This window comes from Columba livia, chromosome 1 (assembly GCF_036013475.1).
Source record: "Columba livia isolate bColLiv1 breed racing homer chromosome 1, bColLiv1.pat.W.v2, whole genome shotgun sequence".
NCBI classification, from domain to species: domain Eukaryota; kingdom Metazoa; phylum Chordata; class Aves; order Columbiformes; family Columbidae; genus Columba; species Columba livia.
This window is the reverse complement of record NC_088602.1, coordinates 23389134-23410126: the sequence shown is the minus strand read 5'-3', so window position 1 is coordinate 23410126 and position 20993 is coordinate 23389134. Positions and strand designations below refer to the sequence as shown.

The following is a 20993-nucleotide window of genomic DNA, read 5'->3' as shown; positions in this document are numbered from 1 at the left end:
AGCTAGCTTTATTGTTTTCTTTTAACACGAGAGGGGAAACTCTCCTTGTAGTCATTAAAAAGCTTGTGTTTATGAACACTAGGCTTACAGACAGTCTCTTTTTTCAAAATAGTTTTCTCTGCATATTTATTACTGCTGGTCAAAGTACATGAGCTACAATAGTGTGCTGTCCAGTCTCCACAGAGGACACCAAACAGCAGCACCAGGTGCTCAGTGAACTTCAGTCCAAATAATCTCTCACATACTTTCCATTCTAATTGAGTTTAGAGCTTTTTGGTCCTGGCTTTAACTCACCTGAAACCAACAGAAGGAGTTCTGAAAACATTTTCTTCAAAATACATACAAAACAGAACTAAAATTGTACTGAAAGTTGTTCCTTATAGCAGTTGGTTCACTCCTTGCAGCCTGTGGACTAAGAGTGATGCTCACCTTATGGCCTTCCTCTAGGTGTGACTGAACAACAACAAAATAATTAAATGGAAATAAACCAATGTTAGGAACTTTTCAGAAGAGTTCAGTTTCTATGAGGATTGAAGGTATGAAAAACAAAGTAAAAATGTAAAAGCAATGCTTTTTACTACCCTGTCAGGATGACCAGTGACAAGCAGGGGAACCCTTTAGCCTGGATTTGTGGTAACAGTCTCAGAACAAATTTAAACAAAAGTTTCATCATAGATTTTCTTTTTAGTATATTAAGCTGTGACTCCTTTGGCAGGATATTCTGATCAGTTATATAGGCACATGTTTTTATGAACTATTTACCAGAACCACCAAAATGAATGCAAGGAGTTTTCCAGACAGATCATTTAAGGGTTTAGAGAGGAGCATTTTTCTAGATAATGGCTAAAGCAAATTTAGGAAAAACACCCAAGAAGTTCAAGTTCAGAATGCCACCCTATTTTTAACAAGCATAACATGTATTTGAATTAAAAATAAAATAAGTGTGACATCATTATCATTCTCGGGAAAGAGGGTTAGTCTAATACTAACTCTAGTTTTTGTTCCATGCTTCACAAATCCTATTTGTGCATTGTAGATTAATACTTACCTGAAAATCTTTTATAGGAAATTCACTTTAAGGTTGCTTGTCTTACTGCATGAGGAGTTACAGCAACCGGACAGTAAATCCAGAAGGTTTTACGGTTGACAGAACCTCCACCAAGGCTCCATCTACAGAAATACTTAGCTCCTTTGATTTCATTTTAAGTATCCTATAAAAATGCCTTTAAATAGTAATCTTAGCTTTCCTGAAATCTAAAATTGAAATGCAGTTTAATAATTTCTAAACAGAGAAAACAACCTCGAGAATGTTCATAAAAATTCAAGGACTACGTTTACTTCTTAAACAAAAAACAGAATGTCTTTAAACATCAAAATAATCATAAGCAACACTAACTAGTTTCCAAAAAAGCTGTCTAATTAAAAAGCAAGGATATTCAGAATTCTGATCATCATGTCTTTAATATTTTATTGATATCAAATATTTACATCTATATGGCTAGCTCACTGTTAAAGCGCTGCCAGGATAACGTGATCAGCAGTATTCAGAGACAATAAAGATCAATAAACTTAACTTCCTTGCTTGACACAGCTATGTATTACATGGTTTTACACAACATAAACATGCAGTTTTTATATAGTTGCAAATAACTTAACAGTTCTAAGTACTCAAAATATCACAACTCTAATTTGTAAAGGAAAGTGATTGCTCTTTATTCACTTACCAAGACTGTATTGTATCTGTCCTCCAAGTCTGTGATGAACGAAGGAAATGCTGGTTTTGCCAGCTAGTTCAGAACAAACAAAATCTTAGCCCTGGGCTCTTAGCAAGAAAAAGTTTTTTTCAAATAGTAGATGTTGTGAACACCCACACTTGAAATAGTCACCAAGGCTCCCTTTAGAGTCAATGAACAGAAGCACATGCTTCCAGAAGGCCATTTATCTTGTCTTAGAGCAGGCATCAAGCACTGCCCTGATGTATCACATTGCTCAAAGCTCTAAGTAAACACCAATTACTGGGGCGGGGGGGTGGAATTACATGAGTTTAAGTACCTGGCACTCAAGCATTCAGTGCTTTTGAGGAAATCACTTAAGGCAATTTGAACAATTTTAATTTTTTAAAACAATACCAAAAATATTAAGAAACTATATCCACAACTACTTGCAATGTATTGACCAGTAGTAAAAGTCTGTCACAAAGTGTGATTAGTTTCTTGTAACAGTAGCCATCAATTTTTGTCCACTTAAAGCAGTCACTGACATCCTGTCTTTTCCAAAAGACCTTCCTCAATGTGAGCTGAATGTTCCTTTAAGCTGCTCATCTCTCTTTACCGACTATAGAGGGAGCCTGGATGCCTAGATTTCAGACAACCGAAGTAATATTAGATGAAAGCTTCCCCATTACTAGTATTATTTGACAACCTTTTATACAAACATACATTACAAAATAGCAGTCATAATAAATGATAAATTATTAATATGCAAAGCAAAGCAAACCTCTTTCAATTAATGCCAGTTATGTCTGAAATATTAATTGGAAGTCAATCAGTTTCACAGACAAATCTTTCTCTTGATACTATTTTAGCAGTAAGTGCTGATTTTCTCTTGGGAAAAAAAGGGTTCAAGTCAGAAAAGACTCTACATCAGCATTTGAGCTTGGAGTTATTTGAGCTTTATACTCTAACATTAATCTGTTTCCATTTTATACTGTTTTCATTAATTTTGATGTAACTCTTTGAGACAGTGGTCCCTCTGGTAATACTTCTGTACGACAGCGCATTTTCTTTTGTGTATGCAGTTTATATATATAAGCACACACACTTGCATGCATATATATAGCGCTTGCAGATTTAAAAAGGAATGGATTATTTGCATTCCTACTATCCTTAGTACGTGGATAAACAATACATGTATAGTTGTTTACATCCGACTTCCAGTTAGCTATATTGGCATTAAGGAAAAGGGCAATTGGGAGATTCTGTGTAATTTGGATACATCATAATATTAGGAAGTTAACGCTCTACAACAGCATTTCATTTCAAGGAACATCAGTCTGATAGGCCAACTATGGTAACTATCTTCAAGACCACTCTTCACCTGCAGGAACGATACATAGCTGCCAACTGCCAACACACAAATAAAGCTCTCTGGAAAGTCACCAGCACACTGATGCAGCTTACTTTCAAGACAGTATGTTATCAACTACAGAAAAGTTCAGGATCAGGCTAATAGAGTGGTACAACATGAAAGTCATCAGTGAAAGCAAAAACCGATAACTGGTTGGGACAAGATAACATCTTTTTTGATAAGCCACAGTTCACAAGAACGAGAAGGAACTCTGGTGTAGCCAGACTTATGTCTCTTATTCAAGTCACTGTGTTTTTAAGTGTTTAACTGGAAGACATCACAGTTTGTGTTGGCACAGGTCAGAGGTGTTTGAAGGTGCTGTCTAATCCTCAGCAAAAGAAAAATTCCTCAATATAGATCAGAGGGGGAAAAAAAAAAATCCCAAACCCTAGCTTTCCAAAATTATTACAGTGTCTTTCAAACTAAATGCATTTCAAACTGTAAGAATTACTTTCACATCATGTACAAATAAATGGAGGAATGATTCTTAATGTGTTTAGACCTTGTTGCCATGAAGGCTTACAGGTGGCTTGTGCCTCAGTACAATCAAAATAATTTGTTTTCAAACTCAATGGGCTATGTCATAATTTTCATATTCAAAACATTCTTATAAACTTCAGTTTACAAGTGTTTGGAATATTTCTTAATAGCAGCAGCAGTCTGATCTGGTGTAGCAAAAGTAATATCTTGTTTATACCAGCAGCAACAAATTAAAATAAATCTAGTAACATTAGAAGAATCATCTTTATTTCACGCAGCATTTCAAGTAATTCCAGATCTTCTTGCCTGTCAACTCATATACAAATATGCTACTTAAGACTTAGTTGTTGCCTACCTTCCTCCTTTGAGACACGCTTAGGGCAGCAAAGTCATTAAACAAGGATGAATTCGGTGAAGTTAGTGGATCTGTAAAAAGAAGGTACAACAACATGTTATACATTTCTATTATGAAAAATAAATTTTTCATTGTACATTTTTTAACTTATTTCTGTATGAAAAAACCTTTGGACAAGCTAGCCAAACAAAGTTTAGCAACCACACTGCTAAAAATACAACATTTATTAGATTCTGTCCAACTGCTCAAATGGTGCTTATTAGCAAAACTGAGTAAAATTAATTGCTGGTGACACTATTTAATGTCTATCTAACATTTCAAAGCCTTCATCTCCAGTTACCCAAAATTAATCATCTTCTGTATAACATAGTATTATAAATAATGATGGGGATCTTACTTTTTCTGTCACTGTTCTGCGCAAATTTAAATCAGAACTAAGGGTAGCAAAAGTCTACATCCTGACAGTAGCTTTTTATTGCTTTTTGTTTGTCCCTATGCTTCCTTCCCAGAGCTGAAGCAACAAAAAAATAGCAATCACAGATGCAACTTAAAACTCCAAACTACACAGATAGAACTGACAAATCAGTAGATGACTGCCAGCTGTAAACACTGGTGTTTTGATGAAACACTTTCTTCAATGTTAATCAATACTCCTTAAAAGTATAATTCTACAAGTGAAGCACAACTGGTGGGAAGAAAAGAAAAGGACTTGAGACACAACAGAATTTAAACTGGATTTTCAAAAGTCAGTCTGATTTCTCTCCTTCACATGCATCACCATCAGTATTTGGCCTGCCACAGTCAAACTCTGACTGCATTTAAAACTGGAGATCTCCACTGCCTTGAATAGTTCATTGTTCAATGGGACAAAAGAAGCAGGATTAATCACAAAACCTACTGGAAATGAACCAGGAGAAAGAAAACAGAAAAAAGTCACCACAAATTTCAACTTTAAAGCAAGTTACTTTTACAGTACTTACTATCATGCTTAAAAAATTATAACCCTAGTAAGTAGACTAGCTGCAGGGTCAGACATGCAAATGAAGTTCTAAAACATAATTTACACAGCAATTTTCAGAGCAGAAATATATTTTAAACATATGCCCTTGCCATAAGGGAGCAGAACCCTCTTCTTTAAAGACGTTAGTTTGAAAGCTACAGCTGAAATTATCTGCAGTGATTCTGAAAAGCGCATTACAGATGTTCAATATACCCTCCACAAGAATTTAGTGAGTATGTAGGCCAGTACTACAGAGACGTTTTGCAGTTGGAAACCATGTTCCCTATAGCAGCTAAAAAATTGTAAGAGGTAAAGTACTCCTTTACAGGACAAAACTTAATAGCTATTAAAAATCATTAGTTATGCAATACATTTCACAAAACCTGTACACCCTAAATTTAAGAATAAAAACCTGTACATTCATTCCACACAATAACTTACTTGAACAGCACAATAAAAAGGTATAGCACTGCAGAGCAACAAAAATGCAAAAATGCTTAAGCTATCAGAGCTTTACAGTGGATATTCAAACCAGCATTTCACTTGAAGTGACAAGTCCAATAATGACTTTTTTTAGTTTATCTCCACCGGAGCAAAGAGAAGGCTGAAAATTCACGAGTTCAGTAGCACTCAGCTTCATATTAAAAGTAATCACAAAACACACTACCGTTAAAAAATAAAGTTCTAGTGTACCTCAAATCAGAGGAGGGAAAAAAAACCAACTCCCTTAAGTCTCAGTTTTGCAAAAGTCAATCTTATATTTCTCACTTTTATATATATATTCCTTTAAAAGTACTTACCATGGCCTGCGTACTGCTTGGCACTGTCATTGAGAAGGCTAGGGGAGCTGCTGCTATTTGTCATCCTCTGCAAAAATACAACACAAAAGTGTACATGTAAAATAAAGCTGTAAAAGACTAAGTGAAGGCATTGGGGATGACATTTGGAAAGTTTTAAAAACAGACTTTGAAACCTGTGCTCATTCCCCATTTGGTAAATACTCTCAGCAGACAGTGGTTTGTAGTTGACAAAAAAACATTTTGCTCAATAGTAATGTAAACCAAAAATGACTGTATACAAAAACTAAACACTATCTTAATGAATTTCTTCTAATTGGGAGGGTCTAGCAAGCCTGTGGCTCTCCCTGTAAAAATGTTAGATAAGCAAAGTACATATCTCCTTAAAACATTCTCCAACACTGCCCTCCTGAAACAACTCCTCCCTTCATTATACACGATCATCGCAGCATGAACATTTTCCAACTAAAAATACTCAGTAGAGCATTTGATAGATTCTTTTGAAGAAAGAACCTTTCAACAAAATCACACAACTCTTGCAAGCCAGCAAGGCATCTGACACCTCAATATTCCTTCTAGCCTCCACCTGCTTCTACATTCCTCTAGAGAACTGGCCTCGCAATAAACTGGACTAAGCAAGGCAGTGCCGCTCTAAGAGTTACTACTGCTTTGATAGAGAAGTTTAAAAGTGTCTCTTCTTACTCCTGCTTATTATTTTCTTTGACCAGTCTCCCAACAGGAGGGGAAAAGGAAAAAAAAAAAAAAAGGTGAGAAGAAAAGCAAGGCAAGCCCAGGAAGTATTCTCTATCTCTGAGAGATATGACCAGTAATTTGCTAAAATATTCCCTGGCATGCTTTTGGCCCACATCAACCAGGAGTTTCCCAGCCAATTTCCAGACACTATTCAGCAGTTAAAAGGTTTGAGATCCCTTCAAATAGACAGTTTGCATGCAGCCTCTGCTTTGTCGGGTAAGCATAGAGCAGCACAAACAGGCCACTTCTGTGCCAGCTGGCCCTATGCATCAAGGACAGCTTCCAGGCATGTTTAGCTTAGTAGTCTAGACACAGACCAAGACTCAAAACTGGCCACTGGAGTTGTTCTTTATGCTCGCATTTTTCCACAGCCAATCTCTATGATGGTGGCAGAGGGCAAGAAGTCTAATACATTACACTTAAATGCTATTTAAGTATATTTAAATGCTACTTCTTGACCAGAAAGAACAATAATCCAGAGTAAAGTGGGTAAGAACAGAGAAGAACCAACAGAAGCTGGAACGTTACCCAGAACTGCAAACCTCCTGCAATTCAAGTTTCTCAACATTTGCAGTTTTCATAGTACCAGACTTCACCAGAAGCTGCAGCTTTTAATACTTGTATCTAAAAGGACTAATACATTATGTGAAGTAATTTTTATGTGGAAAGCAAGTTGTAAAAAAAAAAAAAAAAAAAAAAAAAAAAAAAAAAAAAATAGCCTGCATTATTAGAAAACTAAACTGAAGAAAGTTTTGATAAAATTTAGGTACTTCAGCAGATATCTTAAATTTTACCCTCTCAACACGCTCAATCCCTCAATGCTTTAATCCCCCATGTATTACTTCCACTATCTGTGCTCCATTGCTACAGCAAGCTTTCTACAATCATTCAGGCTTCTCTGATACAATTCTTCATTCAGTACAAGTATGTAGTACTATATGAAGCAGAGCTATAGCACATGCAGATGTCCTAGGGCAATATGTGTAACAGATATACACATAAACACGACAAACCTTCAGCTTTCTAAAGACTTACATGAAGAAAGCTGTTTGCTATACGCACTTTCCTCAGTTTGATGCCATGTGTCTCATGTTCCTAACTACACTGAACTGACACAATGTAACTCTCACTAAAAGGTTAGTGATCAGCTATTCTTTACAAAGAAGGGATGCCTCTACTGAAACAAAGTTTACCTGTTTCTACAAAACAAGGTAACACCTTCTGAGATCCACACTAAATTAATAGGCTTTGCCAAGTTCAGGGGTGCTTGTCCTGCTCACTGTCATCAAAATAAATAATTTCTGGATTATAGGAGCTCAACTATACATACATCATATTCCCTTCCTGAATAAGCAATGGAAAGAAGTTAGATACTTTTTCACAAATCGTTAAAAAGCATCTCTATTATACTCCTTTTCTGGACATTTGATCCATCCACACTGATCCTTTATAAGAGGAAATGACTTGTGAAAACATTTCCCAAAGGGAACCTTTCAGATTTGCACACAATACTGTTAACATCTATTCATAACACTCAGATTTTCACAAAAATTTTCATTTAAAAGATAATGCTCTGTTGGAACAATACAATATTGAGATCTGACTTGGTATCAAAGATGTTTAAGCATGTGGCTTAAAAACTGAATGAAGCACTTCTGTGCCATCAATATTCTACCTGTTCAAGTACAGGAGTTAAACATTCAGTCAACAGACTTGCAATGTGAATAGGTGACCGCAGGGATGAAAGTCAGTGCTGATATGATCTCTAAAAACATAGTGCATACCAGAGAGACAACAGACTGCCACAGAACACATTGTTCAGGCTTCCAAAAGAACAATGCAAACAAAGCCTACAAACATCGACTGTGCTTTTACAAAGTCTTGTTCAAGGTGAAAACGTATTTTACATGAACCAGGATTCTGAGAAACCAAAAGATCCCTTACTCATCTTGGGCAGCTCTTGCTTCAACAACTGCTTGCAAGCTGTACCTTGAAAGAGGTTAAAAGCCTGCACTTCACCACTCGCTTTCATGAATTTTTCATTTGACTCACTTTTATTACACATGCACAAGCTTCTTACCTTAACATTATTCATACAAGTCCTGCATGTAATCAGTAAAGGATTTTTAAACTGTTTTAATATTAAAACTTCTACCACACCCAAAAGCAGTTAGTCATAATGAAGGTTATTCCTGCATCTGATTTTTACCAAGCCAGGCTGAAAATGTCTTGAAAGGAAAAACAAACAAACAAAAAACAACAACAAAAAACCCCCCACACCCAAGTACTATCTGTGTTTTCCAGAAGGCAGTTTTGATTTTAAATAACACTTCTCAATCTCTTCTAATGATGTTGAACTATTTTTCATACAAATTCAATTGCAAGAAGAATGCAATCACTAAGACTCGAAGCCCAGAAGATGAAAGCTCTAGGAAGGTAAGAGCAACCATTAACAGAAGAAAAACTATTCATTCCTATTAAGCCTGCCAGGCAAAGCAAGGACACACATGAGAGCTTCAGACTTTTTTAGTACATCTTGACTTTCACCATATGTATGCTAATACAGAAAAATAACTTTGTAGTAACCAAGCACCACACCAATATCGTTCAGTTCCATATAAACTCCTTTTCTTTGTCTGCCTATTGCTATGATTTATTGAGGCTCTTTAAGCACTAGTTAAAATTCAACTAGACTGACTGACACACATCCTGCCCTTCTCCCTTTAAATGAATTAACGTTGTTTCTGTTCACAACTCAAAAGAAAGCTACTGCATAACAATAGTGCCACATTCATTACTGTCCAAGAATTTAACCTGAGGCTTCAGCTTAAGTTCGAACCTACCACCAGTAACAAAAATACAGGCTCTTGAATTTCACAGGAAAACTGAGAAATAAAATTTTTCAGAATATAGTGTTAATTCCCAAATATTCAAGCAATTAAGTTACAGGAGGGGGATACGCTCATTCAGAAGTTTTTACTCTTTCTTTGAGCACCAGGATTAAAGTAACTCATCTTAGCAAAAGACTATGTGAGAATATACTGTGTCAAAAACGAAACTTCTGTCAAACTGAATTAGTATCTCACCTAGAGGTAAGACAGCCTATTGCATACTAACATTTCCTTATCAGAACCCTGCAAAATAAGGTCTTTTTTTAGAAAACATTATTGCATGTAGAAATTAAGAAAACACTGACAGCTAATCAACATAATCACTGTAAAAATAATTTCCATATCAGGTTGCTATTTTAATAATAGTTTTGAGGACTGGACACTTCACACAGACTCAGAGTGGAAGGGACTTCTGGAGGCCAACTGCTCGAGCTTTCCTGCTCAAGCAGGGCCACCTAGAGCCCAGGACCATGTCCAGACAGCTTGTGACTATCTCCAAGGAGGGAGACTCCACCACTTCTCGGGGCAACCTGTGTCAGTGCTTGGTCACCCTCACAGTGACGGTGTTTCCTGATGTTCAGAGGGAACCTCCTGTGTTTCAGTGTGTGCCCATCACCGCTGGTCCTGCCACCAGGCACCACCAAAGAGATCCTGGTTGCATCTTCTTTGCACCCTGACTTCAGGTGTTTGTCTACATGGATGAGATTTCCCTGAGCCTTCTCTCCTTCTCTTCTCATTAAGATAGAGTATGAATAAAGCTTAGCTGTACAGAATTACGTCTAATTTTAAATAGCATATGTTACAAGGCTTATCTTAAGAGAGAAGTTTTGCTTTCTTCTTTACCATTTCTTTTCCCCAAAATACGTAAGAGATGGTATTTGTTCCCTCCATCTCCACACCCCCTGCCTTAACACTGAGAAAATAAGCACTTAGCTCAGGTTCATTCCTATGTTAAGTATGTTATGTCAAAATATTCTGTACTATGTCACAACCTATGTTCTTCATACTGTTCTACTGGAACTATGTTTCAGAATATTTCTCTGTAATTTTTATAATAATGTTAATTGGACTATAAGTCATCCCACAAAAGAGTGAGATTGTCACAACCAAACAAATAATTGTTTAGTTGTCAGATTCTGTGACCTACAAAGGGTGATATCTTTTGCTTTCCTTTCTAAACAATCCAAAACTTGTTTCGACAGTTAACATATCTGGCACCATCTACAGCATGTCCCACTCACTACTGTTTGAACTAAAGCAACTGGATTTCTTCAGAAAGGATTATGTAAACAACTGCATAATTTTATATTTAAAATAGCACGCCTGTAGTTCCACTCAATTCTCAACAGTTAAAAACTGAAGACATTTACAAGCTTCTGTGCTATACGAAGAGTTTTATTACTCTACTCTTGGCAGATGCAGCAATGGGAACAAAAGGCTTCGTGCTTATTCAGCTGCAAGGTTTTGAAGTGAGCATGGTCTCTACTTCTCAGGCTTTTGAAGAACACTTAGTTTACCAACATTAGCACAGTGAAAGCAAGCAAGACCGATTCTTCCCCATTGCTTGGCCTTGACAACTTCAATACTGAAGACTAGAATCATAAAATAGTTTGGGTTGGAAGGGACCTTCAAAGGTCATCTAGTCCAACACCCACCCCGCAATGAGCAGGGTCACCTTCAACTAGATCAGGTTGCTCAGAGTCCCGTCCAGCCTGGCCTTGAATGTCTCCAGGGATGGGGCATTTACCACCTCTCTGGGCAATCTGTGCCAGCATTGCACCACCCTCAGTATAAAAAAATTCTTCATGATGTCTAGTATGAATCTCCTCTCTTTTAGTTTAAAACCATTGCCCCTTGCCTTATCGCAAAAGGCCCCACTAAAAAGGACTGTTAGGTCCTTTCATGGTTTGATTAGCGATTAATCGAAAAGTTGTCATTCTTACTTTCTACACTACCTGCAGTCCAATGGAAGCCATGTAGTTATAAATCTCATCCTAGCAAAATAAGGAAAACTGGATTTCTGTGAAGTAATGTACATGAAGACATCTACTGTTTTATGCTCTTACAACCAAATTGCTCAATTCTGATATGATATTAGAAGTTTTAACATCAAGGTACTCCTCTGCCTCATTCTGCTACGAACTTTCTCAGATTAATCACATCCTTTTACCATCCCAACATAATACTGCTAAAGCTCCTTCCCACACCACCTGTATCTTTGAGCAAGCCATCAGCTACTCAAGGGGAGCACCAATGTCAGAGGAACACAGATACCAACCAGCCAAGTGGCACAAGCAGCGCAACTGAGTGAACAGACAAGTACCAGAGGCATCCTGGCCAGCCAGCTCCTACCTCCTCACTTTTGGGAACACCAAAAGCAACAAGCTGCTTCTTGAACCACACCCGTGCCTGTCTCTTGGCAGCTGCTGCTTCACTACAAAGGAAAGGAACAGCTTGGGGACAGCATGCAGCCTGTGGGACATGTGCTGTGCATGCCTGCTTTGTCATTAGAGAAGGGAAAAACAGAAAAATACATGCTTTGATAAGCTGGAAGCTAATACAGCTAATGTAAAATATGAAAGCATATGCAAATTCAGGCAAGAAAAGACATATGAAACAAAACTGTATTATGGGAAAATGCAAACCAATGAGGACAGGACACTACTCATCAATAGGAAACTAGTCAGTAACAACAGAAGAGGCCAATGGAGGGCAGTCAAAGGTTGGCTAATAGCAAAGACCTTTGAGGTAGAAGTGGAAGGATGAGGCAGAGAGATTTTTCAGAAAGGAAGAAAAAAGGATTAGAGCCACAACCACTTAAAATCCAGCCTCTTCCAAACTGTGTAAAAGATTTTTTTATTCTTTTTTTTTTTTTTCCACTGCAAACTGAGCATTACCATTAATTGCATCTTCACCACTAATCTAACCAAAAGGAGGAATTCTAGATCTCATTACATATACTTCAAATACAAATGAAATCTCCAAGTCAGAAATATCCATTCTCCAAAAATGCTGACCACTAGTCACCTATGTTATTTATGATCAAAGCAGCACATCCCCTCCCCAATTCATCAGGATACAATCCACTTTTACTTGCCTTCCTTTTGCTGCTTAATACTGTAACACAGATTATGCAGTGTACACAAAAACATGATGATTGCAAAAATCTGGATATATCTTTGCTTGAGGCAATTTGGCCCATTACATATGCATTCAGATAAACCCAGTATACACAGTCACATACCCTTTTCAACAAGCCTCAGTCTTATTTGCTGTACATGACAAACACATTCCGAAGATTTATGAGGAACAGCCAAGAAGACTCCTCTATTGAATCCCTGATTATTATTTTGGAAGGTATCTAGGGAATAAAGCATTGACCTCAGAAAGACCATCTCATGGTAAAACAAAATAAGCACTACCCAGAAGAGACCAAATCTATTGTTATCTTTGCCAGACGGAGGGCAGTTAAGCAACCTGAACCAAGCTTTCTACAGGTGGCCACTAACTCCATTCCTCAACTTCAATCTGTACAGGTTAATTTCTAAAACTCTGGAGTCTCTTTGCCAGCACTGTTGTGGAAGGGTTTGTTTAATTGCCATCCCTTTTCTTCCCATGCCTCTATAAAATGCAGACTTCCTTCTTTCATAAGGAAAGAATTCCACAAAGTCAGATACCATAATTGCAACCTGCAGAGGAAAGCGCACTGCCAACAGCGTTCACAAGAAGAATATGACCAGCATGCAGTAGTACAGCACAGAACTGTAAGATGAACAATTAATTGACTATCACATGGATGCTCATTACACATGCATCATACATCTTGTGTCCCGAATAAGTCCAACTCATAATTTTCCCACTGAAAATATTATACAGTGTTATGAGAAATACAACTTTGTATGTAACCTCAAGGCTATATTGGCAACCTAAACTTAATATTTCTTAATGTCTAACTATCTTACTAGTGATCTTAGTGTTTTTCTAGCTGTGTGTTTATTTGCATGTTTGTGCAATTTCTCTGTTTTTAAAAACACGTTGAAAACATTTCCTCATATTGCATCACTGATGCACCTATTTGTGAATTGCACAGATCCACCAAAGATGACTAAGTAACTCATAGATGGAACTCATGTTTTCATCTGCAAAAGTAAAACTGAAAGGCTAATGAAATACTTTACAGGAGTAAAGTATTCTTCATGTTTCAATCAATGGCAGAACATTCTTTTTCCAGTATTGTTAGTTTGATTCAAGGATCTGGGGAGAAACAGGCACATGGATTTGTTCTCTCCAGCCCACTTTGCCCCAACTTTGCATTATGCTAACTTGTTTCTTTGTTCCAGTTTCTCTGTGTTTCACTTGTGCAACTACAGTGCCCACGCTGTGAGTGTCCCACCATCACATCTCAACTCCAGTGCCTTTGCTCAAGTCGTCCCTAGTTCCTTATTCACTTATCTTCAGCTCAGTTTCTCTAAGACCACAACACAAATCTCTTTTTCTCTTATATAGTCCTCTGCTTCAATTAATATGAATGCAGCACTCTTTTTCACTAAATACAGGTCCACTTCCATGCTGCTTCAGTCTGAAGCGGAACAAAAGGAAAGAAGGAAATGAAGCACATCAGCATTCCTGCTTGGAGTTCAGGCAAGGCCTAGATTAGGCCAGAGCTGTAACAGCAAGAATCTACTCAAGCTGGAACATGCAGACATCATCTTCGGGAAATTATCTAATATCTAGGAGGTCTAGAGTGGGTCTATATAAACCAGTTTTGCAAAGGTTTAATCAAGTGACAAAATCTGGGCACATTTTCAGAGAGAGAGGAAAAGCTGTATCCTTGACATACACACCAATCTATCAGATTTAAAGTCTCCATTTCAAACCAAACTTAATTTAGAAGCTGATATGCAATCACAACAGACAGCACTACCAGTTTTATCTATGCAAACAAGAACTTAAAATACTATTCAAAGGAAAAAGAATCAATAGGAATGGTGTTTAAACTGCAGTTTAATTCCTGTAAGCACTTTTTCAACACTAATCAAATCCTTCTTCAGAAATAATTGTCCTTAGCCTCCAATGGGTAAGAGGCACATCAGTTTCTTCTCTTTTCTCAAAGAGAAATACAGTGCCTTGACTGTAATCTCACAGGCAGTAGTATTTTAAAATCTTATGAGCATTCATGTTAGACGCATACCTTATTGTCTTTCTAGAAGAAAGAGTTATAATTAAAAATTGTGTTTAAAAATACACCAATGTTGCTGTAGGATAAAAAACATAACAATTTTGTGCTAAAATAATAAAATTATATGATCTCAGTGATACCAAAATTCGTAACTTCCAGTACACTTCAGGATCAGAGATTGTATTTTTTCTTTTTAAATCCTGCCTCACTGTCACTAATAAACTTCTCCATAGTTTCGCAATTCTGTTGAATGAGAAAAATCCAGCCTTCTCAAAAACATGCTGTGGAAAAAAAGAAATTAAAGGGAACACACCTAACTATTTCCCACCTTTTGCTGAGGTATTTTTCAATCCACAATATAGCCACAACTGAGATCAAAGTAAGCTCACAAGGAGAGTTTCCTTTATATAAAAAAAAAAAAGAGTTGTTGTTGTCAGGACTCAGGGCAAACTGTTTGACTTGTGCTCTCTTTCATTTACCAGAAACCAGTTTAGTAAACTTTTGAGTAGAGGGAGAAACCTCCTCCTTTCCAGCTTTCGAAAAGCATAACAATTTGAGGCAGTTATCGTACTTCATGTGCTAATTCAATAGATACTCACTTAGGTTTTGTATCTAGAAACACAGTTGTTATATGTGGCAAAGCCAAAATCAACAGCTCAGGTAAGTGTCAATAAAAATGGACTAATTTTAAAGCAATGATACTGTTTCATTTCCATTTGCAAGATTGAAATGAGTATGTACTCTGTATACCCTACAAGACGACACATACCAGAAGGCTCAATTTTTTCCTTGCCTCTTGAACATTTTTCCCTTCTTGATGTAATGCCAGTCATAACTAACTAAACACTATACAATTCACTGAATTACCTGCATCATGGGATACTTTGTTTCAGCGGGACTTCCAAATCCATTAACGCCAATGAAGCTGGTGCTGAAGTAGGAATCCGTGAGACTGGCATCAGCTAACCCACCGCCATCTATGCCAGGAACTAAAATAAAGAAAGAAAAATGTTTGTTTCAGGAAAAAAAAAATAAATAAATAAATAGAAAAAAAAAATATATATATATATATCTTCTTTCTTTTTTGGGGGGCAGGGAGGTAAAATAGGAAAAGACTGGTAATACTGTATTTCAAACCTATTTCTCACCAAAACAACTAAAAACATGTTCATGCACAGAATGAAGAACAAACTTTATGAAAAAGGTTGCTAAATGACAACATATGCAGCATGAAGTTACAGCACAAATGCAGAAGGAGGCAAAAAAAGTGAAAAGCTTTGACAAAGACAATGGGGAATCTGAACTTTAGAAACAAGAATTACAAGGAAAGTAGTATGAGAAAGAAAATAAATCAACTAAAAAACAAGCAGCAAGCTTATTTTAAGAAAACCTACATTCTTGCATATCCATCTTGGAAATGTAGGTGCTGAGTTTTTAACCATATGTACTAGTTCTTTCAAAAGGTAACATATAGAAAATATGCATTTAAAATATCCCAAGTCCTTTCACACAAATCACAAACATTTTAAAAGCTTCCTTAAGAGCATAATACGATTTTTATTATCTCCTATTTCATAAAGTGGCAACAATTTTATGAAATGTGGCCAAAAAAGATCTTTTAGGCTGAAAGCAAGTGTGAAGGATGTAAGAAGAAATTAATCCTCTATCTAGAAACAAAGGCCTTGACATATAAGTACAGTACTTTAATGGCAAATACATGAATTGAATACCATGAAACACAGAGAACAAGAAGCACAAAACACTCAAACAGGTATCACTTTAACCAAAAAAAAAAAAAAGAAAAAACCACCACCATAGAGTTTACAATGGTACACAAGCTGCAGTTCAAATTAAGCTTCCACAAAAGCACACACAGCAAATTATAAAGACACTAATCAGTATGGCCAGGCCACTGCAAGCCAACAGGCATGAGTAATTGGTAGCTCCAAGGTAGGAAGGCACACGTCCAACTCGGAAGAACATCCTGTACCAAACTATCTGACTTGAACTGGGAGGACACACAGCCAGACGGTGACACACGGAAACAACTTCCTGATCCTAATCCTCAAAGGAAATAAATGCAACTTTGTGGCAGAGCTAAAGGAATACAGATTGTAACTCCTCAGTTTTCATCAGAATGGGAATTTTCCCTCCAAAAGAGACTACATCACCTGGTGAGCCATTTCCATGCTGCAGGCAAAGGAAATGGCAAAAGTAGAGCCAGATGAAATAACGGGAAGGGCTGGAGAAGGGCTGGCAGCACCTGAACTACAGACTGATGGAACTGCACTCCCAGCTGCACTCCCCAAGACTGGAACTGTGTGAACTAACCGACCAGGGATACCACCAGCAGCACATCAAATGGAGAGATAGTACATGAGGAGAGATCAAACAAACTGAATGCTTCAGTGGCAATACAGGTCAGCTTTGCAAGCCAAAGAGATTCTTAAAGTATTGCTGTCAAATCTAGAACACTATTTCCATACTCCACAGGTTTGAGGGAGACACCTGAGGAACATTAGAGAAGTTAATTACTAATGTATTGCAACATGATTTCTTTTTTTAAGTTTTAGAAGTTATCCAAGAGAATAGGAAAATAGATCTCACTCCACTACCCATGCCCTACATCCTCCTTCACAATTTCAAAGGAGCAGCCACACAAACTTCAGAAGTCTTCCTGCTTACAGCACTAAAAAAGACAAAACTTTTTGAATTTGTCTTTTAAACATGTGTCCCTCTTTTGCTTTTATTTGGGAAATTTACAGTCAAAAGCCTGTGAAAAGTATTTTATGGAAGTATTTTATGGTTGGACTATTGGATCAGGGAAAATATTAATGTCTTCAGTCATGCCAATTACTGTCTCATCCTACCTGCTAGGATCAGTCCCTAACTCACACCACGAAGGATGGCATTTTAACACAATTGTTTTCTGGAGTTGTGAACAATACTAGCACTTGTTCATACAAGAAAATCAAAAGATAGCAAATCCATGTTTAGTTATGAGTAGTTCCAGTCTAGTTTGCCCATATATTATTCAGGGTTCACACTGTGGCTTTTATATATTTTTAAAATGCATATCCAATATAGCTTTCTCTGCTTGCATTTCAGCCATTATCAAAAACTGCTGTGGTTTTTATGCTACATCTTGACTGTAAAAGACCAAGAAAAACTGTTTAATTTCCAGGAACAACTGTCATTTCAAGGTACACCATATAATTTTAGGACTACATCTGCTATTTCATCTTATACTTCTGTCAGAAACTCCAGACTATATCCAATCTTTAACAAACTAGCAAGCAACTCCTTCATATTACAGCATCAGCTTCACAAATCCTTCGGCCTTTGTTAAAGAAGAAAGAATTGATTCTCTCCACCTCTCCCACTGCTCCTCACTATACTAGAGTCAACATGATAACCCACGTACCTTCATTTCTCTGATGTACAGATACAGTTAATGTACAAAATCCTTAGAACTGGAAAGAGGCAAGTGAAAGCCTTCAAGTTTGGCCACATTCAGCAGCAAGGCATGCAAAGAGTCCTCTGTGTTTGAAGAAACCCCAGAGCTGACCTCCAATAACTCAAGATGACTGATACAGCTACAGTTACCCAAAGCAAGCACTGGAGCCAGTGCCAGCAGCCTTGCTGGGGCACAAATACAGCACTAGCTTCTCTGCTCCCAGTCTCGCTGCTGCATCCTCAGCATCAGGCAGCTCAAGCCGGAAGCAGGAGCAGGCTTCGGACAGCAACCTCAGAGATGAGCAAGGCTGAGGATGCTGCTGCGAATGACCAAAAGTTGATGTTTGACACTGCTCAAATGCTGCTGCCTCTCCACTGCTAGTATCTGCAACAGCAGTCAATCCAAACCACTTAAAGCTGCTCAAAGCTACAATTTAGGCTTTTTATTGGCACACTGATATCTAACTGAATACTCCAGACAGGAAAAGCTACTCCTAAACATTTCCTTTAATCTAGCTGTATGAAGATTATCTCTCTACTCAAGTGCAATGGTTTGGCCATGCTAATCAGCCTCCTTGTGGGGTTACCACAAATTGCTGTACTCCACACTGATCCATCATCATACCACTGAATTCTACCCGTGTTCCACCTGCTGCACTAACCACAGTAATTTCAGCATGGCTTTCAACTATGAGGCTTTCTATTGTCTTCTTCTGAACAGTCTACAAACACACCTCTAGCTAAGGGACCAAGACCATAAGAAAACATACTGTGCAGGAACAATCAAAACCATCAGAAGGCAAACTGACTAGAGCAGCAGGCAGTTTTCTTGGCAGTAGCTTGTATTTAGAACAGAATGCTCTAGAAGTGATAAGTACAACTACTGCCTTCAAGAGAAAACACTAGCTTCCTTCAACTATCTTCCTTATAGTCACAAGCAAGAAAATTAAGACTAGCAGAGAAAAGATGCAGCTTACACAGGTATAAAAAAAAAAAATAATTCCTGCAGATCCTACAGACCCAAAAAAGTGTTCACTGTGTACTCCATTTCTGTTCAAAGAGGGGACATTCAGCTGTTACAGTGATAAAAGCTCAGCAAATACCAAACAGCCAAGGCAGGTTTACTGTATTTGGCATCAGGCCTTCTCCATGAGGAGTAGGCGGCTTTTATCCTCCTTCTGCCAAACATTTGGCACATCATAAATTCTCACTTGCTTCTGGAAGACCACAGTGGTTCAGAGCATGAAAAAGCTAAGTGATTTATCACAGGAGAAGGTCTTCAGAAGCGGGCAAACTTCACCACACAAGCAGTGTGGTATTAAAAAGAAAACAGAAGTCCAAACTGGAAAGAGAGAGAAGATCTTACTGCTTATAAAGTTTTTATGCTCACATGTTTCTTAATTTGCATCAGACCCTGCATTCAATGTGTCTCTCCAAAGCTTTCCTACATAACAACTGCAAGCACACACTTTGAAACACTCTACACGTAGCACTATTAGAATGAAAAATAAAAAACTTCTTCCAAGTTTTATGTGTTTTATCTTTTAAAGCATTGCTTATAACTCTAGGTAAGTTTAGACAATAATTTTGGGAAAGTCTTGAATTGGCTATTTTTGTCAAAGGAATGTGCCTTTCCATTTCATAACCGTACTATCCATGCATTGAAGTTTACATTTCCAATAGACTATTCCTTGCAGAGAAGCAACAACTTCCTTATAAAGAGAAAGGTTGACTAGACAGGTCTGAGAAGAAAATATGGATGTGCAAGGGAACAACTAAGAATCCAGTGGGGAAAAAGTGCTAACATGTTATGTAAGCACATACGTGAAAATAAGAAGAAATTTCCAAATCACACCAATATTAAAGCCAGGAGTTACACTCTGGCAATTCTGGAAAGAAATTAAACAAAACATCTTGAGAAATTCAGAAGACACTTCATACTCATATTATCTATTAATTTTTTGCTTGGTGAGTAACACTACAGCTCAATGTGACAACTGCAATTAAAAATAAATATCTCCTTACATAATTCTTCTCCCACTGAATTTTAGCAGAAAGTAGGCTTCCCATCAGATGCAGGCAAAGAGGCGGGGGGAAAAAGCCACAGATAGTTATTTTTGCCTTACTTAATACAAAGACATTTTTCAGGAATAAAGGTCTCATCCCAGCTTAAGTACTCAACTACTATTGTGATGAACTCAAACATGCTCCAACAGAATGGGTGGGTTTCAGTTGCTTTTAGTTTAATGCTCATCTTGCCCAACACTAGCAGTATCTGAATACTAACACTAAGACATTCAAACATTTTACTAACCAGTAAATTAATACTGTAATAGCCTATAATGCTTTTTTTATGAACTTAGTATCAGCACTGGTCATCTCAAAAACTGTTATATATGAAACTGTTATTATATAAAAAAGGATACTTTACAGTAATGTGATTATTGGTCCAAAATTAATGGGCTAAAGTAAGATCACAATAGATTTTTTTGAACATATTTTTCTAAACAAGAGTTTAAAGATTTTGGGTGAGGCAATAAAACAGATTGAAATAATTTGTTTCACTGTTATCAATGCTTAAAAAACTATACAACAATTATTTTTATGCTGGGAAAAAGTTTACATATATAGGTAATCTTGACTTAAACTCCTAGCACTGCTACAGTGCAGGCACTTTTCACCTCAACACAGCTTGGTAGACTGAATCATAAACTCACTGCACACATGTGCATACAAAGGACAAGGTGTTATCTCCAATCGATATAAAGCAGTAAAAACTACAGTAACATATCTCCAGTGGAATTTTACACAGAGATAGTTAACCTGATATTAAGACGAGCGCAATAAAACTTTTATACAAAACCTGTCCGTGGCAAGTCATTTACAACTTGTGCCCTTTTAGTCTCCCAGAAACATGGAGGTGTCAGGGGGGCTTACGTTTGTCCTACTTTGTTTT

At 37.3% G+C, this 20993-nt stretch overlaps 1 protein-coding gene across 5 annotated transcripts in view; it reads right to left on the bottom strand.

Moving 5' to 3' along the window:
* Positions 1–20993, bottom strand: part of PAN3 (poly(A) specific ribonuclease subunit PAN3) — an 81375-nt gene that overhangs the window by 52435 nt on the left and 7947 nt on the right. For all 5 annotated transcript variants that reach the window (XM_065050877.1, XM_065050891.1, XM_065050884.1 and 2 more), the window contains exons 2-5: positions 15449–15570; positions 5762–5828; positions 3962–4032; positions 1725–1787 (exon numbers count right to left, since the gene is read on the bottom strand). In XM_065050877.1, coding sequence (XP_064906949.1) covers positions 1725–1787; positions 3962–4032; positions 5762–5828; positions 15449–15570 — 323 coding nt within the window. The remainder of the gene's footprint in view (positions 1–1724; positions 1788–3961; positions 4033–5761; positions 5829–15448; positions 15571–20993) is intronic.